Below are 27,823 nucleotides of genomic sequence, written 5' to 3' on the forward strand. Positions count from 1 at the left end.
TTGGTTATAATGCTTATTAGTAGAGATGCGTTGATATGGGACCAAAAATCAATGTATAAATTTTCATCAGTCTTTGTTCCAGTCATTAATATGAGTATAGATTTGTTGTTTGAATGGCATATACAGATATATAAAGATTACTATCCCTTGTATTTTGCTATTTATAATTTTGTGTTTTTTTTCTACTTTTGATTTTTAACATTTGCCATGTGTTAGTGAATATGCTCTTTTTTTGTATAAAAGTAAAATATTTTGGAGAAATACGAAGATTCTGAAAACCCAAAGAATTTTTATTGTTAAGAAAATCAGGTATTTCTCTTAAAAACAACAGCCTATAGAAAAAAGGGAAGCTGATAACTTCTGAGGAGCGTTATTCTAAACCTATCACATAATCTCTGAATGCCAACCTAGAATTTTTTTGTGTATGTATGTGTGTGTGATATCAAAAACACTCAATGGTAGAAAGATCAGCCTTTATTAACACTTTTCCAATAAGTACAATTTTCTGTGAACAATTATTACCAAAAGGATCCAAAAAGCAATTTGCATGCATCTTATTCTTTCCTCCAACTCTTTCTCTTTTCTTTTTTAACTTCAGTTTAAATAGCACCTGTAATTAAGGAAGAAAATCGAGCCCTGGGAGCTAGGTAGGACTTCCAGCTATTGATCTGTGTAAACCCAGCTTATACTGTCAAGGGAGAAATAGTCAACTGCTGAGCTGCTTTGTCACTGACATAAGCTGAGAGAGGATTTTTTTTGTCTATACTGTTTATACACTAGTCTATAGACCTGCTGGCTGGTTGAATTTTAAAGAGCGCGGAGGTTTAAAGACTTGTCCCCTGAGGGATGCTTCTGCCAGTTGGGAAGCGAGCTGAGGCTGTTTTGCAGAAGTGTGTGCATGTGTGTTGGGAAGGAAGGGAGGGGGGAGGGTGTGAAAGATTGGACATTTAACTGGGAAGCATTCTCTTTAAGTCTTAAAATTGTTGTGAAATATATTACTAATTTGGGTTTATTTAGAGGTGGGCATTGAATTTTGGATATATTTTCTTTAGTGTCACAGAAATTCTATAATTTTGTAGGAATTATATCTAACATGATAAATGGCTTCAAGATGAGGATTAAGCAATGGTTAAATGAACTGTTCTCTTGTGTAATGAACTATTTTTCAGTCTAATAATTTGTTATTTCAAGTTTATTGGCTCTTTTAATTACATTTAACAAAATATTGCCAGTAGTTATACAGTTAGCTTCCTCTGAGTATGGAATCCGTGCTCATTCTTTGAAAGGTACATGTTCATAAGCAAATCAGGGGACCCTGCCCTAAAGATAGAAGGCAGTTTTTTCTGATGATGCTTTTCTTTCTTCTTCGGTGGTTAAGGTCTTGAAGCTTTCCTAGGTATTGCTGTTGTATTGTTACAATGTTTTATTTTTAATTGATGCCTTATTGCAGTCTATATTTTAAAAGAATGTGAGAAATTTTATTTTAAAACACTCAATATTATATTTATGTGTAAAGTTAAATATTTAGATATTGGTGATTTCTCTGATGTAAGTTTTATTGGTAAAAAGATAGTAGGCAAAGCTTTTTTTTCGTTTTCTTTTTTTAAGGAGTGGGTACTGCTGCGTGAAGATTTTTTTTTTCCCCCTAAATAGGAAACATCCTCATAATTCTCTGCTTTGTCTTGTAAAATTACCTAGCTTGGAACCTGTATGATATTAACTTCAGTTTTAAAGTTTAAGTTTTGAGTTGCAGCTAATTTTAAGTTGCTTTTTAGATATAAGGAAATAGATCTTTTTCTGTTTTTTGTCAAATGGCTGACAGTTATTTGTACTTTGCTATAATCGTTAATAGGTATGATTTTCAAAAACTTTCACATTATTTTATGATGACTACAGAATCATTATAGGTTTCAAAGGTTCTGTAAGGTTATGTTCTGTGATTTATTAAAACATTGATTTTCGTATTAGGCAGTTCTTAAAGTACACAAAGTAGAAGCTGTGCTGTTTTAAAGTCTTGCCTTTAGATTCACATTTCTTTAAGAGTATTATTTGAGATAAAACTTAATGTTACTGTAATTGAATTTATCAATGATGGAACCTTATAAATGACTATCTCTTTAGCTCTAGAAAGTCTTCTTTTTTTTTTTTTAAACTGTTTGACTGTGGAACATGTAGAGTTGTTATATAAAAAAAAATACCTCTCAGTAATTCATTCTGCTGCCAGCTTCATTCCCTTTTCTCTGCCTGCATTTTAATTGAAACAACATTTATATTTTTGAGCCAGGATCTGTCAGAAGTCCCTGTGGCTAGTCAGTGGTACAAGTAGCAGCAGACGTAGCTTACCCATATGGTGCAGTGCTTCTTGTAAAATCCATATGGCCTTGTTGAAGGGAATCCCAGCGGGGATGTGAAGGGTGTTAATACCCTTCAGGCCAGGCCTTTCCCTCCTGGGGTTTCCGTGGCATTGTCAGTGCAATCTGCCAAAGCACAAACTTAATTCCTTTTTAATAATCAATTCTTTCAGTCTAGGAACCTGTGCTATTTTTCTTAAGGGGGTGGGGGGGAAACCTTTTTTCTTCCTAGAAAAATCTCGAAAAAGTTCTAACTGCATCTTTAAAAATATTCTAAAGCTTCTTTTTTTTTTTTTAATTTGCATTTGTAGGAAGTACTACAGAGTGTGCCAAAGTTCTGTTTCCCCTTTGATGTTGAAAGGTACAGTATAAGTTATCATTTCAAATAACTCTAGCCCATCTTAGTGTACACTTTAAAATTATTACATGAGCTTTTTCATAAAATGCAATATACGTTATCTTCACTGCTTCTAACAAACAAGGCCAGAGATTCAAAATTAAATAATACTTGGAATGAAGGAGTCTTTTAAATCATTTTGTCTTTTGTTTTGTCTGCTGTGACCACTGAGAAGTCTTAAAGCAGCACTGCCAATAGGTTGTTTCCTTCCTTTGTTTTTCAGGTACACATTGTAAGCACTAACAGGGGAGAAAATACCTATATCTATATCTATATAGATGTATTTAAGTCTAAATACACAAACATCTATATCTATGTATATCTATATATGTTCTTGATCAAAGCCTTAGAATTATGTTTTTAAACATTAGCTGTATATATCCTGGTTTCTGTCTCACTTTACCCCAATTGAAAAGATCATCTGAGTGATATTGTGAAACTCATAGCTAGTTGTGTCCTAAGAATGGCTTTATAGAAATAGTGCAATATTATAGAAAGATACAGGGAAACCCTCCTAGCAATACTGAAAATCTCATTATGTTTGCATTTCACTGACCAAATACTGAGCAAGAGTGTTACCTATGTTTAGTTGGAACTGAACAGAGTATATAGTCCTTTGAGCATAATAAGAGATCATTTATTGTTTTTCATGTGATTTTCACACCCTGTTATCAGTTTTTTAAAGGGTGTGTTATGAGGAGTTTTTCAAAGAAAATTTGATTTTAGGGAAATATTTTGCTCAAGTAAAGATTAGTCAGAATCTAAAATTTTACTAGACCAAAGGAAAAGCCTTCTGAATGACGGGATAGTTGATACTAAGAGGCGTTGCTGATGAATAGTACTCCATGTTTTATCTCACCTGGGGGCAATCAGTCTTGCCCCCCTAAGGTTGCTGTTTTCAAATAAATAGTAGGGATAAAATGAAGAAAATCTACAAAAGGATATTCTGAACATTGGGCACAAAAGGGCACAGTTGGCACTGGGGGGATGTTTTTGCAGTTGTTTATAAAAGTTTTTTAAAAAAGCGTCCACTTAAAAGTCTTCCGTTAAATGTTTACCATTTGAAGCATAATGTTTCCTGGCAATTAAAAACCATTTGTAGTATCAGCACACTGGGAGTAAAGGTAACTTAATTCCTGTTTCATATTCCCTATGGCTATTTCAAAATCAGAATTCAGGTCCATGGGAATTTTAATTTAGGACAAGGAAGCAGATGTTCAGTTATGAGTGTCTCATGGGGAGATTATAGCCAATATAACCAGGAAATATATATTTTAAATCAAAATAAAGATTCAGTATAATTATTATATTGAACCTAACACTGCAGTATCATGGTAATATGATACTTAGTTCAAGACTAGCTAAAATTCTTTACGGCTCAGCCAGTAAGCTTTTTTAGAAGTTACATTTTTGTTTTTTACTTGGAAATTTATTCCCCAGTACATGGTAGCTCTAAAAGAAACCACCAAAAAAAAAAAAAAAAGCCAATGTTGTTTTGTATGGTACTTTATTGGGTGAGAATGTCAACAGAAGAAGTAATTAAACAGAGTTGGTGGTGGTGGTGAACATTAGATGCTAAAACAACATGGTTTCCTCTCTAAGCAGTCTTAGAATCATCAGGAAAAGAGGCGAGTTGAGCCAAAGGACTCATTCACCATGTCTAGTTTCTCTCTTCCAGAGTTTCAGTGATAATGTTTTAAGAATTTATAAAATATTTTGTTAGAGTTTTTAGGCCTATGGAAACATAGGGCAAAATATCATGTGATTTCCTAAAAAGGGATTAGTATATGCTGAATTGCTTGGTCTGTGAAGCACTGCAACTTATTTTGATGTTTGGCCCGTGATTTACTTTACACATATCACATTCATTTTAGTTTGAGAACTTTGTTCTGGTTCTGAGAACCAGCTGATTGGAAAGGTTAAAACCGATGCCACATATAGATTTGTTCTTGCTTCTTTGTTCTTTAAGAAAATTCTCACACAAGATTTAATGTTTCATAATGTTACTGTATTTTAGGGTGTCTCAAAATCAAGTTGGACAGCACTTTACCTTTGTACTAACAGACATTGAAAGTAAACAGAGATTTGGATTCTGCAGGCTCACATCAGGAGGCAAAATTTGTTTATGCATCCTTAGGTGAGTATTTATAGTAAAAAAAAAAATTGAATGCAAAGTGGATTAGCTATTTCTTTCTTTTGTACTTTGCTTGGGATGCTAAAAAACTAAAACCCTATAATTTGGGTGCTTTCTTTTTAATTTTTTTAAATCCAAGTAAGTTGAAAGTAATTTTCTTATATATATATGTGTACATATACACACACACACACGTACACGCACACACGTACATATACATATGTGTGCATATACAGATATATACAGCATCAATTTAATTAAAAAATTTACCAGTAACATAGGCTTTTTCTTGGAAAGAACTGACTTTAATAAAGATTAGTTTTCGTTTATTTTTTAAAATTAAATAACTAATATATGAATTTCACCTATTAAATAGGATGCAAAAAAAAAAAAAGCTCAATTAGATTCATGTGCACCATTTTCTATCACTGAACCAGAACTTGAATTTTCGAAAAGTTTTCCTGCCTTAAGGCAATGTTACAAACTGGTGAACCTGGGAAGAGATGTTTAGAGGTGCTTAGTTTGGCCATATGGTGTCTTAAAAATTTTGAGATGTTGCTAACCTTACATATTTTGGGAAGTTTTGCGTAAAATTCAGATTTCTGATTGCTTTTAAGAAATGGGAATACCTGTTAATTCCGGCCCCATCCTGCCCCATGGCAGCAATAAGCTGGAACTAAGTAGCAGGTTCTCATTGTGGCACGACCTTTCCAGTTTGCCACAGTTCCTGCCATTCTGCTCACAGTACCTGCCGGTCCTGTCAATTAATTGCTTGTATTAACTGCTTTTCCTCAGTAGGCAGTTAAGAGTGAGTCTCCTGTCTGTGGACCTAGGATCTGGGTCGCTAGCTGGTGAGAAGGAAGTGTCCCAAAGGTTAACTTTTTTATGAAATGTCTTGGTGAACCAAAAGTCCAAATATATTCTATTAAAATAGGACTCTGTGATATAGACATTGACCAAGTTAGATTCTCTAGAAATGCATATAGGATTCTGACTCATAGTGACCATATAGGACAGAATAGAACTGCCCCATAGTGTTTCTAAGGTTGTAATCTTTACAGAAGCAGACTGCCACATCTTTCTCCAGCAGCGCAGCTGGTGGGTTCAAACCACCAACCTTTCGGTTAGCAGCCAAGCGCTTAACCACCGTGCAACCAGGGCTCTTGCTTATAGGAAAAGAAATATTTAACTTATGAATTAAAATAGTGCAAGGAAAACTGTGTAAAATGAATGTCTTCTCTGTTCATTTGTTATTTAATGACATTTATATCATTCATTGAGAGTTAGGTTATTAATTTACTCAGGGTGTCTGTTAAGGTAGGAGAAATTTTTTAATTTTTATTCAAAAGTAAATGTTTAACTGCTTCATAAGGAATGGGAAGTGAATATGCTTCCGTTCTCTCTTTAGGCACGGCGTTTCATCTGGATAACAATTGCATTTAAAACGTGTGCTTTTATCTAGAGGAGTGTTAATGCTTCAAACCATGGGTTGATTCTTTTAATTTGGAGCAGGCTGGTTAAGCAGTGGGGGTGGGTGTGGCAGTGTGGGGAATGGGTGCTGGGGAGCTCCTTTTATCATCCAGTTTCATGCTGAAAGTTCAGAGGCTCCAGTTGAAACGGGAGCATAACCTCATGTACCCTGCTCAGGATGGGTTTGCCCTAGCAGAAAGACCAAAGCTGGATGTGCTTTCTAATTTTTCTCTATGATTTTTTAAAACTTTTCATTAAATTTTTTTTTCAAATTTACAAAAAAAAATTGCCAGAATAGTACAATGAAGTCTGTGTACCCATCACCTGTATTCACTAGTTGATAACATGCACTTTTTCTCCCCTCTGCCACGTTCACACACGCTCTCTCACTTGCTATCTCTTATTAGTATTGCTGTTGTTTTTCTGAACCATTCGAGAGGTATAAACATCATTTTTCTATAGTATTTTAATATGCATTTTACAGCTTACCTCACTGCTTCCAAACTGAATTCCTGATATTATTTTTAATTAGAGTCTGAAACTTTGTTTTGTACTCCTAAAACATTCTGAATACATTCAGCCTATTAGTACTTGGCAAACAGTTTTTGAATGTTTAGAATAGTCTCTGTAAATGTGCTTATAGAATAAACATTCTTAAAAATTTCTGTTTAAACATAGGAAAGCCTTTGTTAGTTCAGAATCCGTATGTAAAATACGAACTATAGCTATTTTGATAAATGACTGAAAGATTAGTAGAGTGTCCATATCCACAGTCCAGTTATTAATTTGTAGGAAACAGGTCCTGAATTTCAGTGGTCAAGTTATTTTTATCTGTGGTTCTCAAATTTGTATATGTGGAAGAGTACCTGAATATTTCAGTATTCTTTGAATTAGGAATACTTTTAAGAAAAAAAAAAAATTTTTTTATACCAGGAGAAAATATAGTTTTATTATGTTATTGTAATATAAAGCCTCAAACAAAAGCATGCATTCCATTAAAGAAAATCTTCCACAATAGGCATTATTGTTTTTTACCTTTAATTTAAAAAATATTCTTTTTGTACCAAATTCCATTTGTTCACTTATTTTTCTCATTAGACATTGCTTTCATAATAGGTAAGAAATAGTAGACTTCAAAGCTTTATGAGAAAAATAGATTTTCTTTATGTAAGAAAATTTTTATTGTCTAACTTGTTTTTGTAAATTGGAAAAAGATTGCCATTTTAAGATTGTAATGGTGTATCTCAATCTTTGTCCTAAAAGAGAGTGTGCTAAGGCCTTTTTTGAGAACAACTAATTTAGAGAATTTTAGTATAATGAAATTCAGCAATTTATTCAGAAAGCTCTTCTAGTTATGAAAATAGATTTTTATAAGCTGAAAATAATGTATCTCTTTGAAAATAATCTTGACAAATCTCAAGAGCTGTAGTGAGAGGAATAATGACCTTTTTGGTCCTGGTTTGTCCACAAACTAGATGAGGTCCTTCACCACTATAGGTTTATGTTTATGATTGTTGAAAGGAAGGATAAAACTCTAACTATATGGAAGAAAATCCCTTTGGTTTTTTTTTACTGTATTTACTTTTTACTATTTTGAACTATTATGATGGTGAGAGCCTTTGTATGCCTAACAAGAAAGCCTAATGTCAAAAAGGTTGACATATTTGGCAACATTATGATAAAATTTTGGTTTGGTGTTGAATGTAAAAAAGAAATTTAAAATATGAACAATAAACTGGTAGAAAGGTATTTGCAACCACTGTGATAGATGGTTAATAACCACAATGCATCATATTTATCTAAAGTTAATAAACAAATGAAAATAATCCAATAGAAAAATAAGTAAAGCATCTGAATAACATTCACACAGGACATAATAAACAGCATATGAACCTGTGAATGATGCTCAGCCTGTCCAAGGTAAAAGAAATGAGCACGTTAAGATTGGAAGAAATGAAAATATTTGTTGTTAATAAGCGTGAGGGGAAACAGACTTCATGTGCTATTTGTAGAACTATAAAATGGTGTAACCTTATCTATTAGATTTTAAAATTTCATATTCCTCAACTCGGTAATTGTAGTTCCAGGAATTTAAATCGCAGAAATATTCTTAAGAGGGATCAGAAAAGTGTGAACAAAGTTATTTATAACAACACAGTTTATAATAGCAAAAAAATTGGCAGCAACCTGAATGACCCTCGATGGGGCGTTAATTAGGTATATTATGGTACATCCTACCCACACCCCAGGTAGCTTAGTGAGGGCAGAGATTTTTGACTCTGTCATTCACTGATATATCCCCAGTGCCTACAACAGTGCCTGGCACATAATGAGCTCTTAATAGATACTTGTTGAATGAATGAATAACTAGCAGAATAGAAAATTATGTAACAACTAGGAAAATTTTATGCACACACACAGTCCATGGCTTGAAGAAATGTTCATGGTGTGTTGTGAAATGATGAAAAGTTTCAAAGTAATATCTATATAAAAAAAAAGTATGTTATGTTTTTAAAGTACAAATTACATGCATATATTTTAAAAGTAGCTGATACATGAATATTTATAAGTTAATATATGATTGCATATACTTATAAAAGTCTAGAGGGATATACCCCCATTCATTCGTTTTTGCAATGAGCAAAAATCATTTTAATCAGTTTTATCTGCTCTAAAATTCTGAGATGGTAGAACTATAAATAACCAAACCAATAGCCATTGAGTCTATTCCAACTGATGATGACCCCATGTGTTTCAGAGTAGACCTGTGCTCCATAGGGTTTTCAGTGGCACTGGGGTGGGGTGGGTGATATTTTAGTATATTTCTAGACTTTCTGAGGCTTCTCTAGGTAGGATTGAATTGCCAATCTTTTGATTAATAGTAATTGAGTGCTTAACTGTTTGTGCCACCCTGGGACTCCCAGAATTATATTTGGCATACTCAAAATTAGTGGGCATTTTGCCAGATTACTTTTTGTCAGGTAAAATATATAGTGCATTTCTGGTCTGTTTTGCAGTTTTAGTAAATATGAAAAAACACAAACAAAAACATTGCTGTTAAGTCATTCCGACTCATAGTGACCCTATAGGTGAGAGTAGAACTGCCCCATAGGGTGTCCAAGAAGCAGCTGGCGGGTTCCAACTGCCGACCTTTTGGTTAGTGGCCAGGCTCTCAACCACAGTATTAGTAAAGGCGTTCTAGACGTAGTCAGTTGATCATTACAATGTAGCAGAGTTAAGAATTGTAAGAGTTAAAAAGTTAGTTCATTCCATGCCCTTGAAATTTGGAATTACATTGTGAATGACCTTTGGAAGAGAAAAAATATTGCTGGTGGTGTAACCTTTCCATAACTATCACAGAGCCAGGTGTTTTTCTGTATTTTCAATGCAAAATGCTAAACATGGTGGAAATGCTAGTGAGATGATAGAGGAAATGCTATTACACCTGTAATCTATTTCCTGTCCTTTTTTTTTCCCCTTTACCAGCAAAACTCATTTATATGACTTCACCGTATCCTTAAGATGTAGTAGAAAAAAAGTTTCTTTATTTCGATATAAAATGAAACTTAGAATAACTAGTAACTTTTGGGGGGACTAGTTTTTTTGGGGGGAGGGAGGTAGTGTTATGTAATGAGCTGTTAAAGAATTAGTTGGAGTAATCAGATTCAGTTTTAACAGACTGCTGCTTCCAAGGAGTCTTGGTGGCACAGTGGTTAAAGCGCTCAGCTGCTAACTGAAGGTCGGTGGTTTGAATCTACTCACTGGCTCTGTGGGAAAAAAGTCCTGGCAGTCTGCTTCTGTAAAGATTACAGCCTTGGAAACCCTATGGGGCAGTGCTACTCTGTCCCTTAGGGTCTCTGTGAGTCAGGAATTGACTCCATGGCAATAGGTATTCTGCTTCCAGGGGTACATGAGAGAAGACCAACTATATTGGTATTCTGAGTATTTACTGGTGGTGGGCTAAAGCCTTAAAAATAGTGTTTACACCCACCTTTGTAGGAGTGTCTTGGTCTTCTTCGAATCCATGCAGCTACTAAGACTGAATTATTGAGAAAAATGTCGCAATATTTGCGTGAGCAAGTCACAGAAATATATATCTTTAATCATGTTTTTCTGATAACAAAAGTAATACTTTTTCCTATAGAAAACTTGAATATCCAGAGAATTTTAAAAAAGGAAATAAAAGCCACTTGTATTTGTAAGGAGCCTTGGTGGCGCAAATGGTTAAGTGCTTGGCTGCCAACCGAAAAGTTGGCAGTTCGAACCCACCCAGGGGCTCCACAGAAAAAAGACCTGGCAATCTGCTTCTGTAAGGATTACAGCCTTGGAAACCCTATGGGGCAGACCTACTCTGTCACGTGGGGTCTCTATCAGTCAAAATCAACTTGACGGCACTGAACAACAACAATAACAATATTTGTAATGTGGTAACACATGGTTAATGTGTTCACCTGTTAACTGAAGATTGGAGGTTAAGGACTACCCAGAGTGCCTCAAAAGAAAGGGCAGGAAAACTGCTTCCCAAAAAACAACCATTAAAAGCTCTGTGGAGCGCAGTTCCTCTCTGACACACAGAAGTCTCCGTGAGTCAGAATTAGCTTGACACCAGCTGGCGTTGAAGGCCGTGGTGGTTCAATGGCAGAATTCCTACTTTCCATGCAGAAGCGTTTGATTCCTGGCCAGAGCACCTTCTGCACAGTCCCCACCCTTCTGTCAGTGGAGACCTTGTGTGTTACTATGATGTTGAGCAGTGGAGCTCTAAGACTAAGACTAGGAAGAAAGGCCTGGTAATCTACTTCCAAAAATCAGCCAATGAAAACCCTGTGGATCACAGCAGTCTGATCTGCATCCGTATCTGCGCCCTAACTAATCACGGGGATGGTGCAGATCTAGCAGCCACGGAGTAGCCATGAGTTCAGAGCAACTCAGTGGCAAATAACAACAGCAGCAACACATTTGTAATACAGTATTTTAACGCAAATACTGCACACTTTCTATGTTTGTTTGCCAGTTGCGCCCCCCCCCCGAGGGATTTTCGTAAGTACGCTATGCTAATTTTTGTTTTTTTTCAGCAACATGAAAAAAAAGTCAGCATAGCAGCACTCTATGAAAATACCTCGCAGGAGGAGGGTGTGGTTGGCAAACAAATGTAGAAGGAGCATGCTACTTAATACAGCACATAGTTATCGCTTACATTGTGGTATTTTGTTCTAGCTTCATTTCTATAACATGTTAAGATACATTTACAATTTTTTATATAGAATATCAACTAATAATCTATATGTAGTCTTTATTTACAATGTGTAAAATGAATGAATGTACATTGAAGAAATTTATAAAGAAAAAGCTACAGTGGCTTTAATATTATCCTGTATAAATGCTGAGAATTTTTGTATATGCTTAATCTGAAAATTGGTTATTTCACTTATTCTTTCCTTAAAAATTGGAATTTCACTTGAAGATTATTTCCCTTCTTGCTGTGTATTTTTGTCAGTTACTTATGTCTTTACTTGAATATGACTTTTGAATGTGAAAAATTTTAACACCATGTCCTTGAAGCGGCCAGGTGTGTACAATTATTGCATTTATATTATTAAAGTGTATTCTTTATTTTATGTATTCAATTGTGAGATAATATTGGTCTGATTATTCAGGGTTCATTCTCAGTATCAAATGAATTAAGATTCTTAAAGAGAAATTAATTGATGTCTCTCCTGTTGTCTTTATGATATCCCAGACACTTTAATATTTTTCTATTGTGAACAAATGTATCTTCACAGAAGTCTTTTTAAGATACCTTCTAATATTTGAATTTGCATTTTAAAGATCTAAACTTCTTTTCAAAAACAGAAATTTATAAATGTCCCGAGTTTTTACTGATATTGAATTAAGCAGTTTAAAAGGGCCTTAAAAAAAGGTAGTCATATGAAAATTTTAAAGATTTTTTAATACAAATTAAAATAAAACAAAGTACAAACCAACAAAACATTTTCATTATGAAAGCAAAAGAGAACTTTGCTTGTTGAATTTCCTAAATAGCAAGGGACCCTTCTGGGTTAAAGATGATAGTGAGAATACTATACTGAAAATTAACAGCAACATCATTTCCTGTTTGTTTACTATAAACCAAGTACTCTGCTAAGCAATATGTATACATTATTGATGAAGACTACTCCATTGTTTGAGTGCTGAGCTAGAAAATTTGCACGTAATGGCTTAAAGGGCTTTTCCCCTACTCCTGGATTATGCTATTACAAAAAATTTGAAAGTAATTTAGGGTTACTTAAAGTTCTAAACTAGAAAATTTGCACACAGCGCTATAAAAACCATGTGTTCTTTTTCTCCTGGATTTATAAGATTTGAAAGTAACTGTGCTCTTTTGATTCTAATCAGTTTATTCATTTTTAGAAGAACTACTAGAATTTAGGTTTATTAAACATAAATCTTGATCTTTAATTTGAGGTTTCAGCCATTGTCATATGCTTTAGCTCTTTCCTTCACATGTCTATCACAGATTTATCAAGATTTCAAAAAATTTCCTGAGGTATAACTAATTTAAATTTTGTTTTTAGAATTAGCAAAAATACTAGAAAAAACTTTTTTCCAATTTTATTAACATTATTTTACAACTATAAAATTGTCACCAAGGGTTCAAAATGAAATACCCTAATAAGGACGACAGATTTATGTTTGGGGCCTTTGTAGTCTCCCCCTTCCTCTCCCCTTTTAACTCATACCAAACTTGAAGCTTTCACACTCTTGCTTTAGGCAAATCCCTTAGAAGCAGAATGTTTCAATTTTACACATTTTGTGTCAATTTTCCAGACAGAAAAACAGCCTCTAGACATTAGACGTTTTTCTACGGAAAGGCAGTTTCCTTAGTTTTATTTGATTACTAGAAGTTAGGTTCCTGCTGATTGCTTAGCCTGTTAGCGGTTACCTGACTAGTTGACAAAAAACATTTCCTTTCCTTTATTTAACCTTTGACTTGTGAATGTAAAAGTTTTATCAGCTTTATAGTGGAAGCATAAGTGTGGAGGAAGTCTTCCCACTGCCAAAAAATGGACTCATGACTTCATATATACGTCTGTCTTTTACTTTCTGTCCTAAGGAAAATTAAGGAAATAATCTTACAATTAACCTTTAAAGAATCTTCTGCCTTTTGTTTTAAATTAATTGGTTCTAATGTATTTGTTTCACTGTTATATGTTTGTAAAATTATTAGCACCATAGTTACCCTTTGTTAAAGAAATTACATTTTCAGTTTTTTTTTTAATTCAAGTAGATTATTGAATTATTAAAATGCATTGAGTACATTAAAAAATTTTTTTTTCTAGGATTTTTATGGTTGATTTTAAGAGAACTGATTTGGACTGTCTTTGGGTAGTGAAAAAATATTTTAAGTTATTGGTAATGAGTGTAAGAGTTTTTAGGTTAGTTAAAGTTAACTGCTTTGAACATGCATTGCTTGAAAATTACCTTAGAAACCACAAAAATAAAAGCACAAATAATAGAATTTCTTACCCAAGCAAGGCAAGCTTATTTAATTTATAGTATTTATATATATCTTTAGGCCACATCAAAATTTTTGGACATAGTTACCTTAAAAAAAAAAAGAATGTTATTTTTGTTACATTTTGACTTTTACAGTGTGCATTGGAATCTGGTTAAAATATTTGAATTATTGCACTAGTTTGTATGCCATACACCTGATTAAAAAAAAAAAGAGTGATCAGTAAAACTTCCTATTGAGTACTTCCATATCAGAGTTATGAATTCAAATATCTACAGGGGTCAGCTTGTGGACTCAAATAATAAAAGCCCCCGAGGTGGTGACAGTAGGAGGCTGAGGCAGTATAAAGACCCAGACGGCACATGCCACATCCTAAGAGAAGCCACCACTCAACTCTAGGCATTTCCTGTGAATAGAAGAGTGTGTAACTAGTATTGCCGGTTCTTTTTGATATTTAAGAGGAGCACAAAAATTCCTTATTGTTTTTATTGTACTTTAGATGAAGGTTTGCAGAGCAAACAAGTTTCTCATTAAACAATTAATACCCGTGCTGTTTTGTGACATTCACTGCCAACCCCATGACGTGTCAACACTCTCCCTTTTTGAACTTGGGCTCCCCCTTGCTAGCTTTCCTGGCACCTCCTGCCTTCTCGTCCTTGCCCCTGGATTGGTGTGCCCATTTAGTCTCATTTTGTTTTATGGGCCTATCTAATCTTTGGCTGAAGGGTAAACCTCAAGTAGTGACTTCTTACTGAGCTATAGGGGTATAGGGGTACCTGGGGGCCTTACGCTCATGGTTTCTTTAGACTCTGTCAGACCAGTAAGTCTGATCTTATTATTTTTTTTTCTGGTGAGTTAGAATTTTGTTCTAAATTTTTCCCCAGCTCTCTCTGGTACCCTCTATTGGGATCCCTGTCAGGGCAGTCGGTGGTGGTAGCCCGGCACCGTCTCATTGTGCTGGAATCAGTCTGTTGGAGGCTATGGTAGTTACAGTCCGTTAGTCCTTTGGAATAATCTTTCCTTTGTATCTTTCATTTTCTCTTTTCTCCCTTGCTCTGGGTGGGGTGAGACCATTGGAGTATCTTAGGTAGCCGCTTGGAAGCTTTTAAGGCCGTAGATGCTACTCACCAAAGCAGAACGTAGAACATTTTCTGTATAAACTATGTTATGACAGTTAAGCTAGATGTTCCCCAAGACCATGGCCCCCACAGCCCTCAGCCCGAAAATTCGGTCCCTCAGAGAGTTTGGATGTGTCCATGGAGCTTCCATGACCTTGCTTTGGACAAGCTGTGCTGGCTTCCCCAGTATTGTATACCATCTTACCCTTCAAAATCCTAATTTTTAAGTGAATTCTTACATATTGGAAGTCAGCAGCTTATTCAGTTAAATAAACAGCAATACCATTTTGAACAAACAAAATATACCCATGGGCCAGATACAGCATGCAAGTAGCCAGTTTGCAGCTGTGTTCTAGATGCTGATGCAGAGCTTGTTTTATGTGCAAGAGAAATTGCCTCTGCTTCCTTGACATTTCTGGGACCATGGCTAGGTTACAGAGTACTTCCAACTTGATATAAGTGATGTTTTTATTAGAAAGTGTGAATGATGTGTACTCTTGACAAGGAACCAGTTATCACCAAGAACCAGTACATGTTCACAAAGAGCATATTGTGTGTAACTAAACTCATTTCTCTATGATGATAGTACACTGGTGTATCAGGCAGTGCTTTAGTTAAAGACATTTGAAAGACTGTCCTTCTATATTATGAGCAAACTGTGTACAGAGACAAATGTTGACTAGATGATAATGTAGTTATGAGTCTTCTGATTTGATTGAAATATCATACTTAGAGTTGGATAAATAGATTTATATTACCTTGGGAGAGATCTTTTACTGTGTTTCTGGACTGGGTATTTGGCTATGTCCTTCTCAAAATTTTCATCCATAGTGATGAACTTAGAAGCAGCACCCAAACTTAAAGTTGGAAGGAATTGCCAATATGTTAGTTGAAAGAATCAAATTGGAAGGAGCCCTGCTGGTTCAGTGGTTAAACACTCAGCTGTTAACTGAAAGGTTAGCAGTTCAAACCCACCAGTTGCTCTGTGGGAGAAAGATGTGGCAGTCTGCTTTCTGTAAAGATTTACAGCCTTGGAAATCCTTTGTGGCAGTTGTACTCTATTCTATAGGGTTCGTATGAGTTGGGATTGACTCGATGGCAATGGGTTTGGGTTTTTTTTTTTTGCTTATTTATTGAGAAATGTGCACATATGTAAAAAATGTTATTTAAGAGGCTTAAAAGTAATGCTCTCATCCTCAAACAAATAAAACACATTTTGGAATACAAAACTTATTTCAGTGGGTAGAAATTATAAATAGACTGATTTAAGTTTAAAGAAATGAATTTTGCCATAGTTTATTTAGGTGCCTGAATATATCTGCTCATCAGACATGTTTATTTAAAGCCTGGATATTGTAGAAGACATGCCTGCATTGGGTGATGGTCTGCATGTGAGGGACCCCTAAGCACGTAGTACTGAGTCAGGTCATCAGGGTTCTAATCCCAGGCTTGCCACTGGGTAGCTTTGTGACACTGGGTATGTTGCTTTTATGTTAGTTTCCTCAAATAGATGTCATAGCATAGAATTAAGTAACACATGTAAAGCACTTAAGCCAAAAACAAACAAAAGCAACCATTGCTATGGAGTCTGTTCTGACCCATAGTGACCCTATAGGATAGAGTAGACTGCCCCATAGGGTTTCCAAAGCTACATCTTTCTCACCTAGAGTGGCTCCTGGCTTCAAAACTGTTGACCTTTTGGTTAGCAGCCAAACACATTAACCACTGCCTCGCCAGAACTGCTATATAAAGTACCTAGTGTGGCTCATATATGTAACTAGTGCTTAAGATGTTTTATTCCCTGTGCTTCCAGCTATTTTAATGCAGAATTTCTGTGGTTCTCAGATTTTACTGTCTACCCACGAGATGGGCATAGAACTGACTAGTGAGCTCTACTCCCCAAACAGAAATGACAAAGCATGATGGGGCCTTAGAAAATAACTCATGAGGGGAAACCTTATAATAGGTTTTTTTTTTTTTTTTAAGATAGTGTAAGTTTAATTTATAAATGAAGTCATATTAGAGGAGATTCTGGCATCATAGCACCTAGCAGTGCTCTACACATGACAGAGTCGAGTGTTAAATTTGATAATTAGGAGGATGAACACAAGAACAAAAACCAGCATACCCTTGTGTAAAGAAGAAGCATAGGCAGGATGAATTTCAGCAAAAGTTTGTGTTTTTAGTGATTTAACAAATAGTTTTGATCCTGCAAATACCAAAATGCCTAGCACAAATGAAAGCTGTTAAATTATAGAAAGTTACCTAAAGTTATAAAAAGTAACCTAAATATAGATTTATCTTCACAATTTAAAAAGAAATTGAGAGCAGGAGCTATCCAGTGAAAAATAAGAATGTAAAAATGAGAGAATCAGAACATTTAAAGAGGTGTTAAGATATCTGGACTAGGAACAACAAATAAAGATTATTTCTCACTTTGTAATAACTTATAAAGTATTCATTATATTTTTTATTTTTATAGTGGACTGGAAGAGAAGAGTTAAGGTTAAACAAGGGGTGAAAATGACAACGTAAGGATTAACAGACATGCAGTCAGCTAAAATCAATGAGATTTGCTTTACCTAAAGATTCTTGAGAGTAGGAAAGAAATAGACAAGCATGCTTGAGAAGACTGTCTCATTTTATCTGACTACATGACATACTGAAATTTTCTTGAAATAGTAATTTCTTTAGGCCATTAAAAGTTGAAACACGAGTTTGAAATGACTACAAATGAAAGAAATTGCACCTGACAAAGGAACTGTAGTGTGTCTTGTTAGAAGGAAATTCTCCATGAAAATTATTTCATTGAGTTACAAGGAATACAGAAAGTTTGATGTGCTAATTTGTATTATATTGAGTTGATAATTTACAAATAGTATTGGTAGTTTTTAAGGGTTATTGTTTTTTGTAAGTGAATGATACAAATAGCCACCTCAGGACTAGGGCTTGAAGAGTTGAAAAATATAAATTCGAAAATCGAGATTACTGATACTAATTTTGATTTTCAAGTTTCTCAAAAGCTATCCAAAATTAAATACCTATCCAGAATTTTCCCTACATGTAGTTGTCACCATGCTTGTGCTAAACACCCTGTTTCAGCTTCTCCCTTTTGAAGCCCGGTCCTTTTCAGTCTGGACTGGTTGTTTGCTAGGCATTTGCACGACTTTTCCTCAGATTTATCAATTCTTCCATGGTGTTAGATTTCCTGTGTCCTACAACCCTTGTGCTCTTTCTTCTTGCTTTCCTCCCTCATTTTGTTGAAGCCATCCTTTAGTAGCTTCCTAAAAATAGCACAGAGGAGGTAAATTTTTGAGTCCTTGCATGACTGAAAATGCCATTATATTCTACCCTCAACCTTGAATCGATAGTTTCTATGAACATAGAATTCTAGGTTGTAGAGGATTGAAGGCATGAATTATCTTCTAACTTCCTGGTGTTGCTGTTGAGAAGCTCAGTGACATTTTGAATTTGATCCCTTTGCCTGTCACCTGTTTTGACTCTTTGGAAGCTCTTAGGCACTTCTCATTATTCCCTGTTCTGGAATTTCACAGTGATTCCTTTGTTTTGGCTCATTCATTGTGCAGTTCACTCAGTGGCATTTTGAATCTGGAGACTCATGGGAAATTTTCCAATAATTTTTAAAAATAAATTTCCTTAGCCCTTTTCTTTCTTTTTAGAGCTACTATTAGTCAGCTATATGATCGTCCAGATTGTTGCTGCGATGTTTTAATCTTTTCTCTCATTATCCATTTCTTTGTCTCTTTATTCTGGTTTCTGGGAGACTTTCTTGAGTTATCTTCTAACTTTGCTGTTGATTTTAATTTTTTTTTCAACTTTTATGTTTTGCCTTTTTAAGAGTTTTGTTCTCCAGTGATTTATTTTTTTTCCATCCCTCCTTTTCATCCTTCCTTCCTCCTTTTCTTTGTTCCTTTCTTTCTCCTTTGGTTTTGTCTCGGAGCATCGTGGTCTTTGTTTCAGCTCCTAAGGATACTAATGATAACTTTTTGATGTTCTCTTCTGCTGTTTGTATTTCTGTATCTATGTGGGGTTTCTTTTTTTAAATGTTTGTATTGGTGTCTGTATTTTCTCAAGTACCTAGTGGTTAGGCTATTCCTTTATATTTAAGAGAGAAGCTAAAACTGAGCTGGAAACATCACCTGTGCAATGATGGGTTTCACTGCAAGAAAAAGGGACTTTGAGGTTTTCCTTATTTTGAGTGATTCCCAAGTGTGTTTTAAGGTGGCGGGCAGATTCGCTGACTGCTGTTCATTTTCATTTCTATTGGCATTTTTATACTTTGGTTTCTTCTCTCCATCAGTTATCAGTCTTAATTTACTTACCATCTTTAAAAATCACTCACCTGTGTTGCCCTTAATTCTTTCTCCATTTCTCCTTGTCCTTATCAATTTAGACTGTTTTTATTCCTTTACTGTCATTTTTTGTGACTTTTCTAGTGAGCCCAGAGGTAAATGCATGTATTTAATATATGAGATTTAGCCAGAAGTTGGCTAGATATTTCTTAATATCATAGACATTTTCCTTGTCTTTACTTAGTTTTTGTAATTATCATTTTGAAGATCTCTGTAATAGTCTCCCGAAGAAAGATACTATAGTTTACCTAACTGTTCTTCTACTGTTATGAATTTAGGTTGTTCCTGATTCAAAAGGTGTCCTTCATAGTCATTAATAGGTCAGGCATTATATGAACGAATGCAGATAGAATGCTGTTTCTCTGTACTCTATTCGCTGGTTTTTACGTCCTAAATCCATTTTGGGCATATGTACTCTTGTATGCAGTTGTGCAACAAAAGCATCACACTGTATCCTCTGAGAAAGTATCCTGTTTGAGTAATGCTTTTGTCTTAGTCCTCTAGTGCTGCTGTGACAGAAATACCACAAGTGGACGGCTTTCACAAAGAGAAGTTTATTTCCTCACAGTCTGGTGGGCTGGAAGTCCAAATTCAGGGCGCCAGCCAGCTCCAGGGAAAGATTTGCTGTGTCAGCTCTGGAGGAAAGTCCTTAGCATCAACCTTCCCCTGGACGGGGAGCTTTTGAACAAAGGAACCCTGGGTCCAAAGGATGTACTCTTCTCCCCGCACTGCTTTCTTGGTGATATGAGGTCCCCAACTCTCTGCTTGCTTCCCTTTCCTTTTATCTCTTGTAAGGTAAAAGGTGATACAGGCCACACCCCAAGGAAACTCCCTTTACATTGGATCAGGGATGTGACCTTAGTAAGGGTGTTACAATCCCACCCTAATCTTCTTTAACATAAAATTACAATCTCAAAATGGAGGCCAACCACACAACATTGGGAATCATGGCCCAACCAAACTGATACACACATTTCTGGGTAGACATAATTCAATTCATGACAGCTTTGAAGAGAAAAAATGAGTTTGTTAATAATTAACGACACTGAAGTTTTTTTTTTTTTTCTTTTTAATTTACTATTCGATATGAAAAGTGTATGTTGTTGCTGTTGTTAGGTACTATCAAGTTGGTTCCAACTCATAGAAACCTGCGCCATCCTCACAATCATTGCTACGCTTGAGCCCATTGTTGCAGCCGCTATGTTAATTGAGAGTCTCTCCATCCTTGCTTCTAAAGAGCATTCTAGCTGTACTTCTTCCAGGACAGATCTGTTTGTTCTTCTGGCAGTCCATGGCATATTCAATATTCTTTGCTAACAGAGGCACCAGCTCTTCTTCTGTCTTCCTTATTCATTGTCCAGCTTTTGCATGCATATGAGGCAATTGAAAATACCATGGATTGGTTCAGGTGCACGCACCTTAGTTCTTTTTAACACTGTGAAGAGATCATTTGCAGCAGATTTGCCCAGTGCATTGTGTCATTTGATTTCTTGATGATGCTACCATGGGTGTTGATTGTGCATCCAAGTAAGATAAAATCCTTGACAACATCAGCATTTTCTCCATTTATCATGATGCTGCTTATTGTTCCATTTGTGAGGATTTTTTTTTATGTTGAGGTGTAATTCAAAAGTGTATATGTATATATAAAAATTTTTTTTTATTGTGGTAAATATATAAGTAACAGAACATTTGCCATTTCAACAATCTTCACATGTACAGTTAAATGACATTAGCTTTGTTTATCATGCTGTTCAACCATTATCCTTAACCACTCCAGAATTTTTGCATCAACCTTGACAGTCGCTCACTGTCCCCTAAGCGTTGTGTCATCCTTTCCGCCTCCCTCTTGCTCCACCCTGATCACAACTAATAAACTTAAATCTCTATACTCCTGTCTATTCTAGATATTTAAAATACATGGGATCATATGATAAATATTCAATTAAGAAATTTGGGCAGATTTTAAATGTAATACCTTAATTTTAAAATAGTAAATATAGATTTTATTTCATACAAATCATTTTTGGATTTAGTAATTTAGCTTTCATAAAAATTAACTGTGCTCTGATATAGCAAATAGAAGATGAATTTTAAGTTATGTTTAATTTTGGCATCCAAAAGCTATTGGATACAATTTCTAGTATAGGCTTTCTACTGTTTGTATTGACATTTATTTTGAAATTTGCCATCCAATTAAAAATCAGCATCAGAAGAATTGATTAATTATAGTGCTATTGCATGTATACTCAAGTAATATTTAAAAAGAAACAATTATATATTTTGTTTTAAAAGATGAACACCTCTTTACAAAATTAATTTTTATTTTATATTAAATTTATTACAATAGTTTATTTTTATCCTGTGAGTGCCTTTGGTGATTATCAGGAAATAGGATTATGTGATTTTAGATACTGTTGACATAGTAGAAAAGTATAATGAACAACTTTTTTTTTTTTAACATTAGATTTTGATTTATTTTATGAGAGTAGTAATAGCACATAAAGAGAACATGGGTATAGTTCCTTTCTGCCCTCCAGGATCAACTTATTTGAAATGATATGAATTTACTGTTTGTTTATCTGATTGTTTCTTGGATCTAAATTATATGTATACTTTTTTAAATCTCTCTCTCTTTTCTTTCTTTTTTTTTTTTTACAGTTACTTGCCATGGTTTGAAGTGTATTACAAGCTTTTAAATACTCTGGCAGATTACTTGACTAAGGAACTGGTAAGCTATGTTTTTTTCTTAAAAATAAAAATAAAACAAAAATGGAAGTTTGTTTTTCAATTAGCTGACTTCTCTGGGATGATAACTTGGTAAATTCTTTCCTTTATCATTTGTCCATGTTTTTAACAAAGGTTAATCTACTAAGATGTTTGTTAGTTGTACTATTTGCCACAGTTTAATTAAAATAAAATAGCCACACCCCGCCCCAATAATGCCTACTGTTGCTTTCTAATTTCCACATTCAGGGGATGCGTTCCATCTTCTGGCTATGTGTTTAAATTCTCATGTGACACCACCTCTCTCTTGAGATTGTGTTTTTCTCGGTCATCCTCACATAATTCTTTCTTTGATTTCACCTATTTCCTCAACCTTTATTTTGGGCCCCTTTCCTACATCTATGAGTTGGAATCGACTCAACAGCACACAAGAACAACAACAACAGTTTCCTCCGTCTATACCTAAAATTTTGCTGCTCCCTGTGTTATTTTCTTTGTTCTGTTCTGCATTCACTCTAGACATTATTTATGGGGCATTTCATATTCACTCTTGGCCTGAGCACCACCATATTCTAATCTTTAAGAATGATCTTTCTGAAATCTCTGATTATATTATTCCACTGCTTACGGTCTCTTAGTAGCTTCCCCTGTTTTTTAGAATAAAATCGAAATTTGTACACAGCATGACATAAAAGAAGCTTCATGATCTGCTCCTGACCTTCTTTCTGCGTTAATCTGCTCCCACTTCCCTACGTATAATGTTCCATCCAATTATTCTGAATGACTTAAATTTCCAAAAACGTAACTGTACAGTTGTTGTCTGTCAAGATAATAGATCACCTACTTGTGATTACTGTTAACACCATTCATCTTTTAAGATTCAGCATAAGTATCTTTGAGAAAATCCTATATACACACAAATACTACTTCTCCAAATTCTTTCCTGAGTCCTCAAGCTGAGTTAGGTGATGCCTGCTCTGAATTCCCAAAACTCTTAGACTGTGTTGTAATTCTCTCTACACGACTAAAGCTTAAGTTGAGAGTTTGGTCCCTTCTATCTCTGTATCCTCAGTAGCAAATAGGTATTGAGCAAGAAGTTGTTGAATAAATAAACATACATTAGGAAAATTAGACGGCACTGGGTTTGGGTTTTTTTTAAAGGAAAATTATAATATTTACTTTTAAACCTTCATTTCATAATTGAAAGGCCTAATGTCTAGATAAAGGAGCCCTGGTGGTACAACAGTTAACAGATTGGCTGCTAACCATAAGGTTGGTGGTACAAACCCACCCAGCTGCTGCTCAGGAGGCAGGCTTGGTGATCTGCTTCTGTAAAGATTATAGCCTAGAAAACCCACAGGGCAGTTTTACTCTGTCACATGGGTCTCTATGAGTTGAAACCGACAGCACCTAACAACAACATATCTAGATATTATGTCTTTTTTTGTTAACTAGATTCTCTATGTCAGTACCGTACAGGAAGTCATAGACAAAACTGTGGACAGGGATATTTGTTTACCTGGGAATATATTAAGATAATCATTCCCCTCACCCTAAATCTTTCTGTAGGAAAAGCTTACTTTAAGTTTTTCCAATATACCATCATTTATTTCCTTACCTTATTTTTAAAAGTTTCAGTGTTTTAAACAAAATTGAACTGAATCAGGAGCAAAACATCTTCATAGCCGTAGTATTTTGTGTTTTTATTCATTTATTTCTTAGCCTTGGTAGATACATTCCAGTTGAAAATATATTTATTTTATTCCCAGTATGATGTACTGTTAACTGTGTTAAGCATTGTTACTGTCTATATTTGAAAATAAGCTGTTGTAAGAATTAAAATTTATGACTTAGTTAGTAGAAATCTTTTATGTGATCATTAACGTGCCAATTAAAAAAAAAAGCTGGTGTTAGCATTGCGTTATTGTTGTCATGTGCCATGGAGTTGATTCTGACTCATGGTGACCCTACAGGACAGAGCAGAACTGCCCCATAGGGCTTTTAAGAAGTGGCTGGTAGATTCAAACTGCCGACCTTTTGGTTAGCGGCCACATTCTTAACCATTGCACCCCTGGGGCTCCAGGATTGGGTTAGTTGTTATTCATCAAAATTGTTTAGAAAGAATTATTCATTGCAGTAATACAGATGATAGGGAAATAATATTTATGATAACATTTTTAAAATAGTGATATTAAAATTCACCCTTCAATCTATTTTTTGAATTAAATAAAAGTAGTAAAAAAAAAAAAAATTAGGAAGAAATGTGGCATGGATAATCCGTAATTGCATTTTTAAAGTCCTTCTATATATCTTGGTAATGTAGAGATTAGTTTTCATTCTCATCATACTCAAGTTAATTGTGTCTTAAGCATGTCCAAGTAAAGGGAGAGGGTGGTCGCCTTAGAATTTAAAATTTTCACCAATATTCCCTATGTAACTTAACATCCAAAAAACTGAACCCACTGATGGATGTCGAGTCAATTCCAACTCATAGAGACCTTATAGGGCAGATTAGAGTTCCCCCACAGGGATTCCAAGATTATAAATCTCTATGGAAGCAGACTCCCACATCTTTGTCCTGTATAGCTGCTAGCAGGTTTGAACTGCCAACCTTTCAGTTAACAGCTAAGTGCTTAACCACTGTACCGTGAGTGATCCTAAACTAACATAGTCATTGGTAGTAAAAATATGATTGAACTTTTGGCAACATGGTTTGATTGAACCCTGTACTACAAATCTGAAATCCTGGATTTAATTCTGGCTCCATTATTTACTGGGGCCCTGGCGCAGTGGTTGAGAGCTACAGTGAGCTATGGCTGCTAACCAAAAGGTCAGCAGTTTAAATCCACCAGCTGCTCCTTGGAAATCCTATGGGGCAGTTCTACTTTGCCATATATGGTAGCTGTGAGTTGGAATCTACTCGATGGCAACGGGTTTTTGGGTTTGGCTTGGTGTCTTTAATCCTTGTGTCATTGTCTTTACTGTCTTGTGTCTTTACTATCCTGTGTCTATGAACTATAAATTCATAGTATTAACTAAACAGCCAAATGTGCATTTGTAACTGTAATACTTTTTTTCTTTTCATTTTCAGTGCAATACTACAGATTGTTTAGATTGATATTTAGAGAATTTATAGTTCAAGTTATCCTTATGTGAGCAGCATAGGACTGGTACATTTTTACTATGCATAAAAATACATAGTAAGTCTAGGATTTCTAAAAGCTAGGATTATTAAAAATTTGTGCAGCTATATGAAATTCATATAGGCAGAAGATCAATATCATCTACAATTATGTATGGTATATTTCATTGTTTCACTGTTCAAAAGATAAATTGTTTATTTTATATCACCTCCCACAGCCCTCTTTTTAAGGCCATTCTAAAGGAAATTTCAAGTAGGCAGTTTTGAGTATATGTTTTGCAACCATTCAGAGATCTCTTTCAGTAAATTTTGGTATCAGTAGAGGGACAAATCATAAGAGAAGTCATGAGAAACCATGTGTTTCATGTTCAAATGCCTTAAAATGAATTATTATCTTCCCATAATAATTGCTTTTTCTATGGTTTATTCTTTCCAACATAAAAATTTAAAAGAATAAAAGCAACTGTTTATAAAAACAATCTTTTGCATATTTATTATTGGATTTGTATGTGTGATTCAGAAAAAGTAGGTGTGCACATAAAGGGTACAGTACTGTGCAAATCCTATAAATTAAATTTTTTTTTATATTTTATTTAATCAAATTTATTGTGGTGACTAGTAGTTACTTAGAAAAGAAATATTTAGAATGCCCTGTATATTATAAGCATATCTTGGTACAGTAATCTCATTTAAATTATTTCTATTCCTTAAAAATTACATTTGGCATATGTCTTAATCATCTAGTGCTGGTATAACAGAAATACCACAAGTGAATGGCTTTAACAAACAAATTTATTCTCTCACAGTTTAGGAGGGTGAAAGTTTGAAATTCAGGGCACCAGATCCAGGGGAAGCCTTTTTCTGTCTGTCAGTGGTGGGGGAAGGTCCTTGTCATCAATCTTCCTTTGGGTCTAGGAGTTTGTCAGTGCAGGGGCTCTGGGTCCAAAGGATGTGCTCCGTTCCTGGCTCTTCTTTCTTGGTGGTAGGAGGTCCCACTCCTCTCTGCTCACATCTCTCTTTTATGTGCCAAAAGAGATTGACTCAAAATACAACCTAATCCTGCAGATTGAGTCCTGCCTCATTAACATAACTGCCTCTAATCCTGCCTCATTAACATCACATAGGTTAGGATTTACAACACTTAAGATAATTATATCAGATCACAAAATGGAGGACGACCACACAATTCTGGGAATCATGGCCTAGCCAAAACGACACACATTTTTGGGGAACACAATTCAGCCTTTAAGAGCATGTTAAAATGAAAAAGCGATCTGATAAAAAGTTGTGTTGCCATTTTTACTCAATCTTGTTTTTATTCTTGGATTTAACGATTTAAATGCTTTTCTTCTATAACATCTGTGTACTTTATAACTAAGTGCATTTTTTAATAGCTAATTTTTAAAATGACGAATACATGTTCATGTTAAGCAGAAACATTATTCTTTCTGGGTGAAGATATGTGAATATGTTTTCAATATGTATTTACATATTTCAGTTACAGTTATTTGAAATGTTCCTGTGGAAAGCAGTTTTCATAAAACATGTCTAAAATGAGATGGCAGAGCAGTTGATTTTATCAGGCAGCTTTAATTGTTGTTTGGTATAGATTTCATTTATAGAATGTTCTTGTTTTTCCTCTAGGAAAGCGATTTGAATGATACTCTCAAGTCACTGTATAACCATCCAGTACCAAAGGCAAATACTCCTATCAACTTAAGCGTGGCAAGTATTCAGCTGGTAATTGTTTTGATGGAGTAATAGCATTTTCTCATTTAAGAATACACACACCTTCAAGAAACTCTCTGTCAAGTTACTGCTGATCTCGGAAAACTTCAGTGCTAGTATTAACATTACTAAGTGATACAGAGAATTTTCGACATGTTTTAACTAACTTAACTTGAAATGTTGTGTGTATGTTTTGGTAGCTGTTATGAATCACAGACTATTTTTTTGATTATGCATTAAAATTAACCAAATCCCTGAGGATATTTTGGTTGTCAGAGACATTGATTTTTGAAATCAACACATAGTAAAGGAACACAGAGACACACATACCCCTCCTAAAACTGAAACAATACATAATAAGAATTGAAAATGGCGTGTAACATACAGTTGTATGATAAAAATTCTGAGTCCAAAGTCCCTTGTTCTTTCCTTTTGGTCGAACACATCTTCTGTTGTAATCACAAAACACTGGAAATATGATTAAAGTTTATCGAAGCAGCAAGCCTGCAGTGGGATAGATTATTTACTATTGAAACTTTCAAAGAACTGTGCCAGCTATATCCAAAAACACACTAGTAGTTCTTGGGATTTTATAAATGTTCAAGGTTCATAATCATAAAAGGTAGATGTTTTCATAATTTGGCATAGCAAATAGAATGTTAAAATTTATTCACATTGGTTTTGGTTCCTCCAAAAGAATAATAAACTTTTGTTCCAATAAAGAAGAAAAAAATGTAACGATACAAGAGAACTTCAGAGAAAAGGTAACTTGGAAAGTATATAATTGTATTAATAGGTCTTTTGTGTTTTTTGCTAGGTACGAAAATTGTTATTCTGATTATATTTTTTCTTTAACAATAACTTCTTGCC

General features: G+C 34.7%; 1 protein-coding gene across 15 annotated transcripts in view; it reads left to right on the forward strand.

Moving 5' to 3' along the window:
- Window positions 1-27,823, forward strand: part of DENND1B (DENN domain containing 1B) — a 287,699-nt gene that overhangs the window by 108,316 nt on the left and 151,560 nt on the right. For 7 of the 15 annotated variants that reach the window (XM_064273444.1, XM_064273451.1, XM_064273450.1 and 4 more), the window contains 4 exons: window positions 2,663-2,712; window positions 4,766-4,885; window positions 22,018-22,087; window positions 26,870-26,965. In XM_064273444.1, the coding sequence (XP_064129514.1) occupies window positions 2,663-2,712; window positions 4,766-4,885; window positions 22,018-22,087; window positions 26,870-26,965 (336 nt within the window). The remainder of the gene's footprint in view (window positions 1-2,662; window positions 2,713-4,765; window positions 4,886-22,017; window positions 22,088-26,869; window positions 26,966-27,823) is intronic. The other 8 variants (XM_064273448.1, XM_064273449.1, XM_064273452.1 and 5 more) reach the window with 2 other exon arrangements.

Source organism: Loxodonta africana, chromosome 20 (genome assembly GCF_030014295.1).
Source record: "Loxodonta africana isolate mLoxAfr1 chromosome 20, mLoxAfr1.hap2, whole genome shotgun sequence".
Taxonomy (NCBI): Eukaryota; Metazoa; Chordata; class Mammalia; order Proboscidea; family Elephantidae; genus Loxodonta; species Loxodonta africana.